Genomic DNA, 17,045 nt, shown 5'->3' with positions numbered 1-17,045 from the left:
AATAAAGACGGATGGCAAGTACAATTAAGACAAGGATGTAAACTAGCATATTTTGAATGGTAGGCCTTCTAAGGCTTGCAACCCTAATTATGGGGAAAAGCTTTTCTTAGAGGCGTTATTTGGGCAATAATACAAGTGTTTGCCGCAACATTAACAAGCAAGCAAAAAGGCCTGCTTGTTCTATGCCGACCTTATCAGTGGGAATCATATAGCATCATTCTTGTACAGCTCACATTGGGTAATAATCCCATACGCAGTGCTCATCAAACACAAACCGAATAGAAAGTATCACCGACCAATTTCGTGCAATCGAATTCACCGCTCGGGAATCGCAGATGAAGCATCTCATAAGGGAACACAGAGAACAACCTCAACATGGGCAAGAACAAGATCAAGTGGCACTAAATTAGCTTGAATTAGACGAAAGTAAGTACACGTTAGTGACGAACAGCCAGGTCAGGACATGGCTTTGTCATTCACATAGAAGGTAGAACAAAGATGGGGAAAGAAGACAAAGATAACATAGCAAGACTTGCTTCCAGTTTTCCTCATTCATCGTCTTCCTCTTCCTGTTGTTCAAAACCGTACCAAAACCACAAGGATTAGCAAATTCTCCCATGGCAACTAAGAAATCTAAAAACTAATTTTCCGATCACTACAAACCTCCTCGCTTCCCTCTTCTTCCTCGTCGTCATCGTTCACCTCAGACTTGGACTTGTCGGACTCATCTTCATCCGCAGCAGCGTGACTTCCTCCCCCAGACTATTTGATCAGACAACAGAAAAGAAGCGAATTTACACAACTGATATCTGAAATGTTTAAAGCAATGGAGAAACAAAGAAACAGTTCGAGAGTAATACCTGATTCTTATTGTATGCAGCTATTTTCTTGGTGTACTCTGTCTTGAACTTGGCTGCCTTGGCCACATAAGGAGCCTTCTCCTGGAATCAAGCATGTATCTTTGTTTAGTTCAAAACTTTCAACAGGATCATCGAACCAATTAGGGAAAGGAAAATTGATGCAAATACTTACAGCTTCCGACAAGGATTTCCACTTGTCTCCACCGGCTTTACCCACCTAATTAGATCAAACTAGCTGCAATTATTTTGTTATACAAAAAAAGATGCAACTTTGAGCGATCAAACAAACTGCGATTTTTATCCTTTACAAAAAAAAAAGACAAAATTGAGAGCAGATGGATCCGCAGTAGAGAGGATGAAAAATCTTACCACAGAGACCGATTTGTTATTTGGATTCTTTTCCTTGAATGACTTCCTGAATTCTTCCCTGTCAATCCAAACAGGCGAAGTTACATAAGCCGAGAAATCAAGGAAAGAAAAAATACAGATCTAGAATCAGCATAAGGACACGAAAGAAGGAGCAAGCAACCGAGCAGAGATCTCACATGAAGACGAAGAAGGCGCTGGGAGGCCTCTTGGGCTTGTTCGGATCCTTGTCCGCCTTTGTCTTCCTCGGCTTCTTACTCGCCCTCTCCGGTCCCTTCTTCACCGACAGCCTTGAAAAATTACCCCCAAAAAAAGGGAAAATAAACCACCATCAGATCCCAAGCCCTAACTATCAAAATACCGATCGATCAACCAAGCAAACCAAAAATAAGAGCAGATCCTCACTTGGTGTCGGCCTTCTTGGGGGCATCGACCTTCGATTTTCCCCGTTTCATGGCGAGATCTGCAGCAAAAAAAGTTCAGATCCGGCGGAAAACGCCCAAAAAAATCCCAAAAAATCGATCAAAAAGCAGAATAATAGAACGAAACGGGGAAAATTTTACCTTGAAATTGGGCTTCTTCGCTGGGGGCAGCGCAAAGGAGGAGAAGCGGTCAGGTCATGGGAGGAAGAGGAAGGCGAGGGGGGAGGGATAAGAAGGGCGGAGAGTGGTGGGGGTATGAAGAGCCGTGGAAGAAGAGAAATTAGAATCCAACGGCTCGAGATGGTCGTCGAAACGAGGGCAGAAGGGAGGCTGGGAGCGCGGCTTTTGTTATTCAACACGTCAGCAATCCGAGTGATCGCTTCCCATTGGCTCCCATGATGCTTTACCTCGCTCTCTCCTGAGGATCGAGTACATCGCACAGAATTCCGGACCGCAAACTCAACCCAATCACAGATAACAACCAGCGGGGCCAGTATTTGAAAATATGGGCCCCAAAAATTGCTAAAGCCTAAAAATTGGTCGAGCTCACGTGTGTTCTTCTGTTTGCTGTCTTTCTACTTTTTTTCGTTTTCTGTGGGTGCTTTCGTGCCCGTTGTTAGCCGCACCAATAGCGTTGAGAAGGATGAGTTGGTGGGGGCCAGCCGACGCGCCTGAGAGAACCTACCGTTGGATTCGCATCAACGCGGTTAGTACAGAGAGATGGGCATCTTCGACCACAGGATTATTGATCACGTGCAAGGAAATTGCTGAGTCAGAAGAGATAGATATCGGCATACCAAAGGTGCTTTTGTACTATGCATAGAATACACAGTACCTTACCCGTTTTATAACTAGCTATATCGTTGTGGGTCCCAGTGAAAAAGCCCGAACGGAAGGCAGGTGACGGAGACGAGCTCCAGGGAAACACGTAAGAAAGTAAAGCTCTTCATCCCCCGACTTTAATTGGCGTTGTTCAGGGCGACCCATCGTCGGCTGGCGGGGACCACCAACCGAGAGGTGGATGGTGGAGACTCGCGTGAAGTTGTTCCGTTGACGCAGCATATCGCATATATATTAAATCAAAGATTCTTTAAGATCATCACATTGCCTACGGATGCCACCATAATAATAAGAATAATAATAATAGATTATATTTGAGATATTTTTTAATAAAAATAAAAATAAAAATTATTATTATTATTATTATTATTTTCGATTATTTTCTTCTTCTTCTTCAATCCATTATTTCGGTTGTCTTCTTAGCGATAATTTATCTAAGATAAACAATTAATAAATTTGGATTTAAGTGTCATACGATTTGATTCTCGATGACGATAAAATATTCAATTCGTCTCAAATAGTTGAGACCTTAAGATTATCGTTGTACAATCGATGCTTATCGACCCAACTCTTTCTTATAATTCATGGAAAAGAGCAATCAGTTACATCATATAATCAAATAAAAAAAAAGGATCATATCATCATAACCATGTATACTGAGAACAATGACAGCATCTCTCATGCACTTTCATATTCCATGATATTTCTTTCAAAAGGTAACTTTTAGGTTCTTGTCGCGTAGCCTAAACAAAATTGTAAGAGAATATTCTTCCTCCGCTAAACTTTATTTACTTTTGTGATAACTTTTGTCCTCTTATTCTTTTCGGAAACCTAATTTTAATACACATAAAGTGGTGGTGTTTGTCAAATTGCTATAGTTTTTCTATTCGAAAGGACATTGCCAACGATGCCAAAAGTCTGGTACTATTAGCAAGTTCTGTGCTGCTGCAAGGAATATACATATGTATATGTATATGTATATATATATATATATATATATATATATATATATATATATATATAGGAAATATTTTACCTACATATAGTTGGTGATATTTAATTAAAACTCCAATAAAAAGAAAAAGAGGCTTTGGCGTTGTTCATTGTCATCTAATTACTTATATTTAAAGTTGTTTAGCACATTTAGATAAAAAAGCAAAGGCATACATTTGTTGATCTTTATCTTCTTAGGTGCTCCAAAAAATATGGGAAAAGGTATGTGATGATAATTTTTTCAAGAAAAACTATAAATTGAGAATATATTAAAAAATTATACATAGAAATAATAGAATATCAAATCATTTTTTGGAAGGATAAGTAACATAGATAAGATTCAACCCAGGATCTTATACCTCAATTTATAACTTAGTTCTTAAAATGCTTTCTCCGGAAAACCAAAAAGATCATTTTAAAGGACATAATTTTAATTTTAATCTTTTTATTATAGTAAGTTATTATAAGGTAAAAATAATATTACTAAATTTGAGTAACGATAGCAGTACGTGAACTACTATTATGGTTTTCATTCATAAGGATAAAAGTATTTATTGCTATAGTTGAATAACCATAGTGATACATCAATTAATAATTAAAGAAAAAGAAATATATGACTGTGGTTGCATTATCATAACATGTAGACCTTTATGTACGGGCACAAAACTCATAGTTATATCTATTCACGATGACATATAGTTTTATGATTCCAAATAGATGATCTTGCAACGGTTGGAACTCAAGGAATATATAGGAAAGAACTATAGATAAAAATATATTTTGTTGTAGTGCATAGTGTTAGTGAACAAATATATTGTGGCTGGTGAGTCAGCACAGCCTGATCCACGGATCGATGTCGGGAGCTTTTTCTGCAGGGTGATTCTGATGATGAGATACCCGAGCTCTCGGGAAGGGGTGCTGGTTGGCATTGGTCAGGATCGAAGCTGATCGTCGACTCCTTAGTACCGGGAGGATCGTACTTCCGTGCTAAGTCCTTCACTGTCGATGAGTGGTCGCCCTCCTGCAAAAATGGTCTCCGTCGGGTGGTACCAGGCCATGGTCCCTCCGACGAGCAAGTTAGTAACGAGTGGGATTGTTTTTTCCTTTTTTCTTCATCCCTCTAGTAGGAGGCTGGCTAGGGGTTTTATACCTTGGCGAGAGGGCTGAGGGCGTGTTGATTTGGCATTGTCGCTGGTCCCCGAGTGATGGGACGACCCTTCTGACTGGCCGCCGCACTGGGGCATGCAGTGCGACGTCAAACGGCACCACCCCAAGTTCTCGGGACGGGACGTGTGGTATGTTCTTCTTGGTACGAGCTCCCGAGACAGGACGTGTGGCGTGGGGCTTTGACTTACCGTCTGTGTCAGCTATGACATGTTCAGACTGTCAAAATATATCATATCACATAGATAAAAATACATAAGTTAAATGGCACATATTAAAAGTTAGATCTACGAGTCTCGTGAGATGATTTTTCTTTTTTTGTTTGCTAAAAGAAACTAAAGCTTATTTGAAGGTAATTTTCTTGAATTTTGACAAGTTTTTTTTATGATTTTTCTATTTGGCCCACACAGCATTAGCATTTATAATCATATCTTTTTTTTTGTTGATAAGCATGAATGATTAAAAGGTGAATGATTGATGGTTTAATCTAAATCTAATTTGTCTCTTGCGATAAATATAATATTTTGTATACAACCATGAAAAAATTGCAAACGAATGTTGGATAGTCACGAATCATATAAATCCTCAAATAGATAGCTTGTGCTCGCTTTCTCTGGTAAAAGGTCTCTCGAGAGATCGCCAAGGGAAGAGCAACAAAGTTTCATTTCTTCCTAATCACATTCGTCGATGATTTAGGAATCTTTCCCAATTAGCATGGATACCAGAATCACATCAAGCCCTATATTAGAAAATAGTTGGTAATGATAGTGATAAAATCATAAATTCTAATTATTTGACATCGATTATGTTGATGAACTGATGGGCCATGGCTGATGAGTCAGCATCGGGAGTCTTCGGTCGGGTGGGCTAGTTGCCAAGGTCGGTCATACCCTCCGGACGGGGTGCTGGTGTCGGAATGTTGAAAGCGCCTCTTTCGATCGGGATAGTCTCGCCTTGGGGAGATTCGCTTTCTTACACATAAGGCTCCCGTCGGGTGTTTTCCGACCGTGGCCCCTCCGACAAGCAAGTCAGTGGTGGGTTGATCTCTCTCTCTCTCTCTCTCTCTCTCTCTCTCTCTCTTTTGCCTCCTCCTTAGGCCAGATGCCGGCCATGGATTTTTATACTACTGTACAAGGGTCGGTCGTATGCGGGTTTGGCATGGTGACCAATCCTCGAGAGGTGAGATGGTACCTTTGTGTGGCCACCGTCCTGGAGTGCGCGAAACGGCGCTATGCAGCACCGTCCCGAGCTTTCCGGGACGGGACGTATCGAGCAACGCCTTAGTACGGATTCTGGCTCGGCGCATGGGGGTTCTCCTCTTGCTGACTTGGCTGTAGCGTGGCATGGCGTCGGTGGTGACGTGGTTGATGATGTGGTGATGACGTGGCTGGGACCCAGTTTAGGGGCGGTGCCCTATGCTTTGGGAAGGATTTGCACCGTCGATCGGGCGGCTAGGCCCATGTAGGATGATGTTGGCGAGTCGCTGGCCAGGAGACTGAGCTGTGTGAGCCGGGAGGAGATGACTTGTTGGCTGAGTAATTGATCTCGGGCTTAGGTTTGTGGCTGGCGAGTCACAAGTCGGAGGACCGATTTGGCCCTACTCGGATAAAGACTGGCTAGTCGCACTCGGGCTCAGGCTGGACTTGCGAGTTGTAAGTCAAAGAATCGATCTGGCGCGACTCGAATAGAGAATAGCTAGTCGTAAATCGGGAACCGATCTGGTGCGACTAGGATGAAGACTAGGCCCATGGGCCGAGGGTCCGCACCTAGGCTCAGGCTGGACTAGCGATCGCAAGTCGGAGGACCGATCTGGCATGACTTGGATAAAGACTAGCTAGTCGCAAGTCGGGAACCGATCTGGCGCGACTAGGATGAAGACTGGGCCTGTGGGCCGAGGGTCTGCACTCGGGCTTAGGCTGGACTGGCGAGTCGTAAGTCGGAGGACCAATTTGGCGCGACTAGGATAGAGACTGACTAGTCACAAGTCGGGAACCGATCTGGTGCGACTAGGATAAAGACTGGGCCCGTGGGCCGAGGGTCCGCACCCGGGCTCATGCTAGACTAGCAAGTCGCAAGTCAGAGGACCGATCTGGCGCGACTCGGATAAGAACTGGCTAGTCGCAAGACAAGAACCGATTTGGCACGACTCGGATGAAGATTGGGCCCGTGGGCCGAGGGTCCGCACCTGAGCTTAGGCTAGATTGGCGAGTCTGACTCGAATAAGGACTGGCTAGTCGCAAGTTGAGAATTGATCTGGCATGACTAGAATGAAGACTGGGCTCATGGCCCGAGGGTCCGCACCCGGGCTTAGGCTAGACTGACAAGTTCATAAGTCGGAGGACCGATCTGGTGCGACTCAGATAAAGACTAGTGGGTCGCAAGTCGGGAACCGATCTGGCATGACTAGGATGAAGACTGGGGGGCGTCGTTGGGCGATGCGCTGGGGTTTGCCCGGGTGCCACCGCGCAACGTGGCGTGCCTAGTGGAGCGGCGCAGGGCCTGTCGGGAAACTTCTTGTTACGAATGGCTTCTAGCGGGAGATTTCGGGTGACGAGGCGCCTCTAGCGGGGGCTCCGAGACAGGCAAATCTGGAGAATCCAAGGAGTTATGATGGTTTTAAAAGCTATGACCATCTCTCTCCTCGGGGAGCCCAATCATCGTCTCGCGGCGGAGTAGCCTGCTCTTTATAAGCTTCTACCAAAGCCATTGCCATCACTTTTGCTCAGTCCTTCGTCCTGCACCCCAGCTTCTTCCTTCCAACCTTGAGGTCGGGATGTCTCCGACTTCAACTTCATCTTCTTCTCCCTTGTCTTCTTCCTCGTCTTCTTCTTCTGGGGGCCTACGAGCTAAAGTCGTCAGTGTGTCCTTGGGTGGCGCATCGTTGGAGGCCGTAGAGAGCCTTACTACGCTTGAAACTCTCAAGTCGTGGCATGATGTAAACTCGATGGTGACTGAGGACTTTTTGAGGGTACTTCAGGATTGCTATTGCATCCCGAAGTGCTATAGCATTCACGCCCCTTAGCCTGGTCAGCGATCGTATAACCAGTTTCCTAACGGGTTCGGGCTGACCGTGGGGGCCCTCGAGGCGAGACTACGATTCCCGCTGCATCCCGTAATCGGGGAGTGTCTCCGTAAGTGGGGCATTTTGCCATCCTATATGGCACCGAACTCTTGGCGCTATTTGGTGGCTTTTATTGGGGAGTGTCAGGGGGCCAGGATCGAGCCGACCAGGATCCTCTTCCTGGCCTGCTTCTGTCTGTGTAAGGGACGAGGCGGGTATTACCTAACCGCCCGCAGCGATTTTAAGATCAGTAGAGCTCCTTCCAACAACAAAGGTTGGAAGAGCTACTTTTTTTTCGTCAGTTGTAATCAGTCGGGGTTAGGGTTTTAATACTGGATGGACTTCTCGAACCATCAACAACACCCCCCCATTGCTTTCTATCGGAGAAACAACAGACGTGAATCGGTTGAGAGGCATCTTGTCCTCTTTTCAGGCAATCAGGGAGATATGACCAAGGAGTGGTTGGTCGAAGCGGGACTGAGCCCAGCCACTGGGGGTATGGTCATTCGTATATTATGGATCCTCCGCTCGACCCGCGCTAGCTGACCGACTAGGCTTTTCCTTGTAGAGATGGTGGATCTTCATTTTGTGAATAGGACGTCTCACACCAAGGCCGCCGCGCCACCGTCTCGGGGTGGCGAGGGTTCTAGAGCTGGGGGTGCCTCAAAGAAGGGCACACCAAGGAGGGCGTCGGGGTCCCCGGAGGCGAGTCACCCTTAGAAGAAGGCGAAGACCATGGTCTGGAAGGCCTCCGCGAGCTCGGCTGCTCGTGAGAGTGTTGTCCCGGGGTCGTCCGGAGCTGCTCTCTAAGGCGAGGGCTCGAGGACCACGAAGGGGAAGGGGGTGGCCGGATCGTCCAGCGATGACCCTTCGAAGAGGGCACTGGGGCGCCCGAAGTCAATGTGGGACCTGTGCCGCGTCCACGCTTAGGCCGAAGGCGAGCGGTACCAGGCTTGAGTATGGTCGATCTTCCTGTAGTGGAGCCGGAAACTCCCTACGCCTCTCGATGGGCGACTCTCATGGTCGATAGTTGAATTTGGGCTAACGGGTCAGCTGCCCAGGAGTTCATCCGGGGGGTGCTTCACCCGGCCATGGCCAAGGAGATTTATTGCTCTTCCTCGGAGGCATTGGCGGATCGGGCGGCCAAGTCGTTGTTCTAGGTAAGTAGTGGTGCTCTTTCCTTCTTTGATTCTTCCTTCTTTGCATGGGTCCTAACATCAATTTTGGTGCAGGGCCAACACTACACCATGGCGCTGATCGACCAGGTCCTCGACGCCGGGTGGGTGATCGAGCGTCAGTCGGACGTCTATGCCTTTCTTCGCTTCGAGAACTTGGAGCTGAGGACCGGATTTGGCCCGGAGGCCATGGCTGCAGTCAAACAGCGCACCTCGGCTCCGGACGAAGAGGTGAAGCGCTTGGAGGCTGAGCTGGAGGAAAGCCGATCCCACATCCGGATGCTGGATGATGAATTGCTAACCCTTCCAACGACATCGAGTTTGCCAGGTCTTCGGCTTGGGCTGTCGAAGAGGTCTTGAAGGAGGAGCGGCTGGCGCTACCCGAGAAGATCAAGGAGGCGATTGCTGAGTACAAGTCATCCGTCGGGTTTGAGCGCGGCCTGGTGAGGTCGGGGCGAGTGACATACGAGTTTGGGTATCGAGTGGCTTACGCTCGTTTCCGAGCAAGGTACCCAGACCTAGAACTGGAGTTGGACCTATTCGCCGACCAGTTGGAAGATCAAAATGTCAACATGCCGACGAGCATCCCCTTTGATAATGGGCCCAAGACTCTTCCAAATTAAGGACTATATTCATCTTTTCTTTTGCTTTGGTTGAGTTGAATTTTGAAATTGTATCGTCCGACCACAACGTGTATTTCTTTTCCATCAATGAAAAAAGAAACACTCTTGTTTTGAAATCTTGACTTGTCTTTTCCGATTATGGATGTGCATGCTTCTTAATAATACATGTCTTTTCAGCACTTTGACCTACGTCCTTTATTGGTAGAACTTCTTTAAATTTGTCACATTTCAGGTCCTTGGCAAAGGGTTTCCTTCCTTAGTCTCGAGTCGGTAGGTCCCTTCTCGGACCACGTCATAGACCCGATAGGGGCCTTCCCAGTTGGGTGTGAGCTTTCCTCTTGCTCGGGTCAGGTTGCTCACCTCCGCCTTTCGAAGGATAAGGTCCCTGACCTTGATCAGTCGTGGATGAACTTTGCGGTTGTACATTCAAGTCGTAGCCTTTTTATACGCCAAGGTATGTAGGTGTGCCTTGGCTCTTCTTTCTTCAAGGAGATCTAGGTTTGCTCGTAGGCCCTCCTCGGAGTCTTCTTGTTTGTGGTCGGAGGTGCACAGAGTCAGGAACACCATCTCAGGTGGGAGGACTGCTTCGGTCCCGAACGCCGGGCTGAACGGAGACTCTCCCGAGGTGGTTTTGGGAGTCGTTCGCATTGCCCATAGGACACTGGGAAGCTCATCCACCCAGGCTCCATGAGCGCCCGAGACCCTTTTCTTGAGGCCCTCTAGAATTGCATGATTCATTACTTTGGTCTGGCCATTAGTTTAGGGGTGTTAGACCAAGCTGAACTTCAATTGTATCCTGTATGACTGGCAATAGGCCTTGAACTTAGCATTATTGAATTGAGCTCCGTTGTCGGTGACGATAGCCTTCGGGATTCCGAACCGGGTAATAATGTTCTTCCACGTGAAGTCTTGAACTTGTTTCTCGGTGATGGAGGCTAAGGGTTCGACTTCAACCCACTACGTGCAGTAGTCGACCCCGACTATAAGAAACCGTCGTTGTCCCGACGCTGGAGGAAAGGGTCCGAGGAGATCAAGCCTCCATTGGGCAAAGGGTCAGGCTGCCTCCATTGGGGTAAGAGTAATTGCTGGCTGGTGTTGCAGTCGGGCATGCCTTTGACATTGTTAGCATCGCTGCACGTATGATATGGCATCCTGGAGCATGGTCAGCCAGTAGTACCCCCCTGTCTGAGAGTCTTGAAAGCCAAAGTTTGTCCCTCGATGTGTTCCCCACAAATCCCTTGTGGAGTTCGGCGAGGGTTGTTTCAGCTTCTGACGATGCGAGACAACGCAAGAGGGGTTGAGAGAAAGCCCTGCGGTATAGCTATCCACCGAACACACAGTACCAGCCATGGGTTCGCCTCAGTCGTTGTGCAACTGTCGGGTCATCGGGCTTTATCCCATCCTTCTTGAAGCGAAGGATCTCTTCCATCTAGTTTGACGAGTCCTTCGTTTCGGTGACTGCATGCGTCGGTATTGTTGGTGTTGTTACGAATTCAGTTGCTGGTGTTACCGCTAGGCTACGAGCAGAGGCCGATCTGGCCAACGCATCGGCCCGCATGTTTTGTGCCCGAGGCCCTCTAGTGACCGAGAGGCAGTTGAAGTGAGGGGCGAACTGTTTCACTTCTATCAGGTATAACGCCATTGTTGGGTCCCGACATTCGTAGCTCCCGTTGACGTGTCCCGTCACCAACTGGAAGTCGCTGAAGACTTCGAGGTTGCTCACATGAATCTCCAGAGCGAGGTGCAGGCCATGAAGTAGTGCCTCGTACTCGGCCTCGTTGTTGGTGGCCCAAAATTGTAATCGAAGACATCTCTCGTAGGTTTCTCCGGACGGGCCCTTGAGGATAAGTCCGACCCCGGCTGCTTTGGCAGTGGCCGAGCCGTCCACATGCAGGGTCCATATGCTCTCGTTGTTTTCCTTTCCAATAGCATGATCTTCAGGAGTTAGCTCAGAGATGAAGTCAGCCAGTACCTGAGCTTTGATGGCGGTTTTGGGGGAGTACTGAATGTCGAATTCGCTGAGCTCGACCGACCATCGCAGTAGTCGACCCGCTGTGTCGAATTTGGAAAGGATTTGTCGCAATGGTTGGTTGGTAATCACTTTGATTGTGTGAGCTTGGAAATATGGTTGCAGCTTTCAGGTCATCTTCATCAGTGCGAGGGTCGGCTTCTCGATTGGGGAATACCGCACCTTGGGCCCGATGAGGACGTGGCTGTTAACGTCCCGGTGAGACGTTGCACCTCCTTGATCGAGTAGGGTGGATGCATCTCGGTTATGGCTCGAACCTTTTCCGGGTTGGCATCTATCCCACTCTAGTGGATGACGAGACCGAGGAATTTTCCCGAGCTAACCCTGAAGACGCACGTCGAAGGATTTAGGCGCATGTTGAACCGCCTAAGCGTTTGGAATGTCTCCGCCAGGTTGGCCAGGTGCGAGCTTGCAGTCTTGCTCTTTACGATCATGTCGTCCACATATACTTCCATGTTCCTCCCGAGCTGTTGTTTAAACAACTTGTCGATCATTCTCTGATAGGTCGCCCCAGCGTTCTTTAGCCCGAAAGGCATTACTTTGTAGTAATACACTCTATCGATAATGAAGGCAGTGTTCTCTTGATCTTATGGTGCCAACCGGATTTGGTTGTAGCTTAAGAATGCGTCCATAAACGTAAGGAGTTTGTAGCCTACATTAGCGTCGACCAATTGGCCTATCCTAGGAAGTGGATAACAGTCTTTGGAGCATGCCCGGTTGAGATCGGTGTAATCAACGCACATCCTCCAGCTTCCATTGAGTTTCTTAACGAGGACTACATTTGATAGCCACCGAGGGTATTTCACCTCAGTAATAAATCCTGCTTCTTTAAGGAGGTCGACCTCGTCGCTGATCGCCTTCTGCCGGTCGGGAGTGAACTTCCTCGGCCTTTACTTCACCGGCCTAACCTCGGGGTCGATGTTGAACTGGTGCTGGGTCACCTCTAGGTTGATCCTGGGCATCTCATTGGGGGACCATGCAAACACATCGGCATTTTCCCTTAGGAAGTCGATGAGCTGGAGCTGATTTGCTTCGGGGAGTGTTGTCCCGATTTTCATGGTCAAATCGAGTCAGTTCCTTTTCAAGGGCACCTCGATGAGTTACTCGGGAGGCTCCAGGCGCATCGGCGCCATGGCTCCTTCTTAGGGATCCGGGACTTGACGGGGTCGTGACCTCTCCAAATGGGTAACCGCTGTAAGATAGCATCGCCTTGATTCTACAGGATCGCTTCGGGATTCCATGATCCCTAGCGAAGTTGGAAACTTAATGGCCCGATGGTAGGTGGACACCATTGCTTTCAACTTGTTGTGCGTCGGTCGGCCAAGAATGACATTATAGGCCGAGGGTAGATCGACCACCATGAAGGTAGTCATTATTGTCTTGGCCCTCGGCTCTTCCCCGATGGTGACAGGAAGGATGGTAGTCCCAAGCGAGGAGATGAAATCTCTCATGAACCCAGTGAGCATTGATGCTATGGGGGTGAGGTCCTCCTTGGTCAAGTCGAGCTTCTTAAAGGCATTGAGGTACAGCACGTTGGCAAAACTCCCGGTGTCAACTATTACTCTTTTGACTTGAGCGTTGGCGATCCGAATGGAGAACACCAAAGCATCGTCATGATGGGAGCGCTCGACCTCTCCGGCTCCGAAAGTGATTTCAGGCTCAAGCTCGGGAAGGGGATGTTTTTCTCGACCGCGCTCCGGGTGTAGGCCTTCCTCGTCGTTGAGCTGTTGCCACCAGCTGTTGGTCCTCCGGAGATGACGTTGATTTGTCTTTCGACGGGTCCCCTAGGGCGTGAAGTCGCTTCCCGGGGTTCCTTAAAATAGCTCCTGAGGTGACATCTTCGGATCAGGTCCTCGATTTGATTCTGGAGGTCTCGACAGTCTTCCGTGTCATGGTCGTTGTTTATGTAAACAACTTTATGCCGTGGCCTCGGGGCCAACACGGCTTGGTTTGGGTCCGAATGGGCGGGGATCCTATACGACGTTCCTCGAGACTGCCAAGGTGGCCAATTACGGTGGTCCGGTCGGGATGTTGCGTCGGGTGGGAAGCTTTTCCGCATCGCCGGGAAGAAGCAACACCGTCCTTGTACCTGCACATAGGTCGAGTCGGAAGCTCGGCCCGACCCCTCTGACAATCAAGTTAGTGACGGGAAGTGGTCTGTTCTTTTTTTCGTTCCCCCGCTTTCGTATAGAACTCGGGGGTATTTATAGGGAAGTTTAGTGTTACCTAATGTGGCTGCTCGCAGGAGCAGGATCGTACCTTTGATGGTGTCTGACATTGCTGTTGGTGTTGCGTGAAGAACCAAACTGCTGAAAGGCATGGGCGTGCCTCGGTTGTCGTTCTCCTATGTTTCGACCGAGCGTGTTGGGTCTGAGAGCGGGTGACGTCAGCGCACATCGCATCGGCATTATTGCCTTCTTTGGGCAGAGTGTTGTCCAGGCGTGGCTGACGTCGTGGCGCGTCATGTCGCCATTATTACCCTCATCATACTCCCCCCCGAAAGAAGATATGTGTCGGTTGTTGCAAAAGGGGGAGTCCGAGGCATGGCTTCAGCCTCCAGTACCATGGTAGTTTCAGGCGACATGAGGTCGGGCACGTCTCGGGCGACATAAGGCCGAGGAGCACGTCTCGAGCGAGCAGGCTGCGCCGAGGAGCACGACGTAGGCAGGTGGGCCGCGCAGGTGTGGTCTCGGGCAACATGCGGCCGAGGAGCACGACGCAGGCGGGCAGACCACGCAGGCGTTGTCTCGGGTAACATGCAGCCGACGAGCATGACGCAGGCGGGCGGGCCGCGCAGGCGTGGTCTCGAGGAGCATAGAGCCGAGGAGCATGACACAGGCGGGCAAGCCGCGCAGGTGTGGTCTCGGGCAACATGCGATCGAGGAGGACGATGCAGGCGGGCAGGCCGCACAGGTGTGGTCTCGGGGAACATACGTCCGAGGAGCACGATGCAGGCGGGCAGGCCGCGCATGTGTGGTCTCGGGCAACATGCGTCCGAGGAGCACGACGCAGGCGGGCAGGCCGCGTAGGTGTGGTCTCGGGGAGCATGCAGCCGAGGAGCACGACGCAGGCGGGCTGGCCGCGCAGGCATGGTCTCGAGGAGCATGGAGTCGAGGAGCACGATGCAGGTGGGTAGGCCGCGCAAGCGTGGTCTCGAGCAATATGCAGCCAAGGAGCACGATGCAGGCGGGCAGGCCCGAGAAGCTACTTATGCTACTTTCCCTCCTTGTCTACTTTAACAGTAGCGGGGGCCGAAAACTACTGTATCTGATTTCCTCTCTATGGGGGAGATGGTTGCTTTTGCCGCACGCTTTCGGACGCCGAGATCGAGGTGTCAGGGCTCTGCCTCTTCAGCGGGATCGCCACGTCAGACCTTTATTATGGCGGGGTGTCGTTCGGCATTCCTAACGTGACGTGACGGTTACGCACGTGCGCGGGTGGGCTACCGCCCATACTCAGGAGGCGAAGGGGCGTTGGTTCTGGTGGGATATCTCACTTAAATAACGAGCGTCCGGCTTCGTTTTTATTTCTCGCTGCTGAGTCTTCTTCTTCAGGTCTTGCCATCCCCTTTCCAATCTTCTTTCCTCGCCTCCTGCATTGCCCTTCCTTTCCCCGTAGTACCTCCCCGTTAAGGTCAGTGAAGATTACATCCTTCTCTTCCTCTCCTTCTTCCCCTTCCCACGGAGCTGGGGGGGGGATGTCCTCCGCCGTCCCCCGTTCAATCCTCTGATGGGGAAGCGACGCGGGCCCTGGAGGCCTTGATGTGGCCGCACGACATGGACTCCACCGTAAGTGGGTCATTACTGGGGGGACTCCAGGAGCGCTATAGTATCCCTGAGGTCTATATCCTTAGCGCTCCCGAATCGGGATAGCGGGCCTATGACCCGGTCCTGAAGGGTTTTGCGTTGACTTTAGACGCCCTGGAGGCAGGTCTGCGCTTTCCCCTCCACCCCCTTATTGTGTCTTGTATCTCCCTCTGGCGGATTTCGTCGTCTCAGGTGGCGTCGAACTCCTGGCGCTACCTAGTGGTATTCCTAGGGGAATGCCACTGTGCAAACATCACCCGTACCCTCAACCTATTCCTTTCCTGTTATCGTCTCTCCAAAGGTTCGAGGGGTTACTTTCTATCTGTTCGGGCGGGCTTTCGAGTCGGGGGGGGCCCTTCCAATAACAAAGGGTGGAAGGGGAGGTTCTTTTATATTAGCTGTGCAAAGGACTAGGGTTTTGGGGTTCGGTGGTCCGCGAGGGCGATCGACAACACCACCCGAAGCCCGAGTGAAGAAGAGCACCGGGATCTGGGGAGGCTCAAAGAGGTTCTCCCCAGTACCCAAGCCATCCGAAACATGACCGAGCTATGGCTGGTCGAGGCGGGCCTCAGTCCGTCGCCTCTGGATATGTCAATAGCATTTGGTTCGGACATTTCATGGCTTAATCTTAGGACTAACACTTTTCCTGTTTCTTGCAGAGATGGTGAACCTTCGATCGCTTCTCGATGGTCGGGCGTCGCAAGCTCCACCTCCAGCACTGCCGGCCGACCCACAGCCCGGCTCGAAGGACGCCCCATTTGAGGTCGAGGCTGGGCGCCCTCGGAAGAAGGCGAAGGCAGCACCTTCTAAGGGGGTTGAAACGGGCCCCCGTTGGTGCGAGGCCAGGCCTAGTCGGCAGGCGGCTGGGAATGGCCCGCGCCCTCCTTCCGTGCATGACCTGTGTCGGCTGCCCGTCGGGGACGAGGAGTCGTTCCTGACGCAGCTGGTGGGCGAGATCCCGACCGGGGAGGCAAGCGACCCCCTGGTGGCCCGCTTGGGAGGCGTGTCCCGGGGGGACAAGGTGTGGGCCGGAGGGGACTCCTCCGCACTTCATCCTTCGAGGCGCACTTCATCCCGCCAAGTCCTTGAGCTGGGTAAGTGCTTCTCCTCCCACCTTAAGGTTGTTTCTCCGACACTGTTCTTCCTGACCCATCTTCCTTCTTACAGGGCCTTAATTATGCGACGACCCTGATTGACAGGGTGGGTGACGCCGGCTGGGTCATCGGGGGCCTAGTCAGTCGCAACATCGAGCTCCGTCGTCAGGTCGAGGAGGCCCGAGTCGGGGCCAGCCCGGAAGACGTGGCGGCCGGTGAGAAGCGCGCGGCGGACTCGGAGGCGGAAGCGGCTCGCCTCAGGTCGGAACTCGAGGCCTCCGGGAACTCGAATGAGGAGCTCCAAAAAACTATAAGGGTGGAGCGGACCGAGCTCCGTTTGTTGAAGACAAAGGCGGTCAACCTTAGCAGAAAACTGGAGAAGGCGAAGGCCGAGACGAGAGCGGCCTCAGAAGCGCTGGCGGAGGAGGCACGTCTCCGACCCGTCAAGGATAAGGAGCTCATCGAGGCGTACAAGAAGTTCGAGGGTTCGAACTCGGGCTGATCCGGACGGAATGAGTGTCTTTTGAGTATGGATACCGAATTGCAACGTCCCGAGGTAGAGGAGGACCCCTTCACTCCCCACCCCGAGGATCTGGAGGTGGACATGCCCGA

General features: G+C 50.4%; 1 protein-coding gene across 1 annotated transcript; it reads right to left on the bottom strand.

The window, feature by feature from the left end:
• Positions 1–396: 396 nt before the first annotated feature.
• LOC103971271 (HMG1/2-like protein) lies at positions 397–1,943 on the bottom strand. The gene is made up of 8 exons (XM_009385265.3): positions 1,790–1,943; positions 1,632–1,689; positions 1,406–1,516; positions 1,230–1,287; positions 1,033–1,077; positions 861–941; positions 664–762; positions 397–569 (listed from the first exon to the last, which is right to left on the bottom strand). Exons 2-8 carry the CDS (start codon positions 1,679–1,681, stop codon positions 549–551), a joined length of 465 nt encoding a protein of 154 aa, XP_009383540.2. The 5' UTR covers positions 1,682–1,689; positions 1,790–1,943; the 3' UTR covers positions 397–548.
• Positions 1,944–17,045: the final 15,102 nt, after the last annotated feature.

This window comes from Musa acuminata, chromosome BXJ1-2, assembly GCF_036884655.1.
Source record: "Musa acuminata AAA Group cultivar baxijiao chromosome BXJ1-2, Cavendish_Baxijiao_AAA, whole genome shotgun sequence".
In the NCBI taxonomy this organism is placed as follows: Eukaryota; Viridiplantae; Streptophyta; class Magnoliopsida; order Zingiberales; family Musaceae; genus Musa; species Musa acuminata.
The sequence above is the reverse complement of the archived record's forward strand: the minus strand, read 5'-3'. Positions and strand labels throughout refer to the sequence as shown.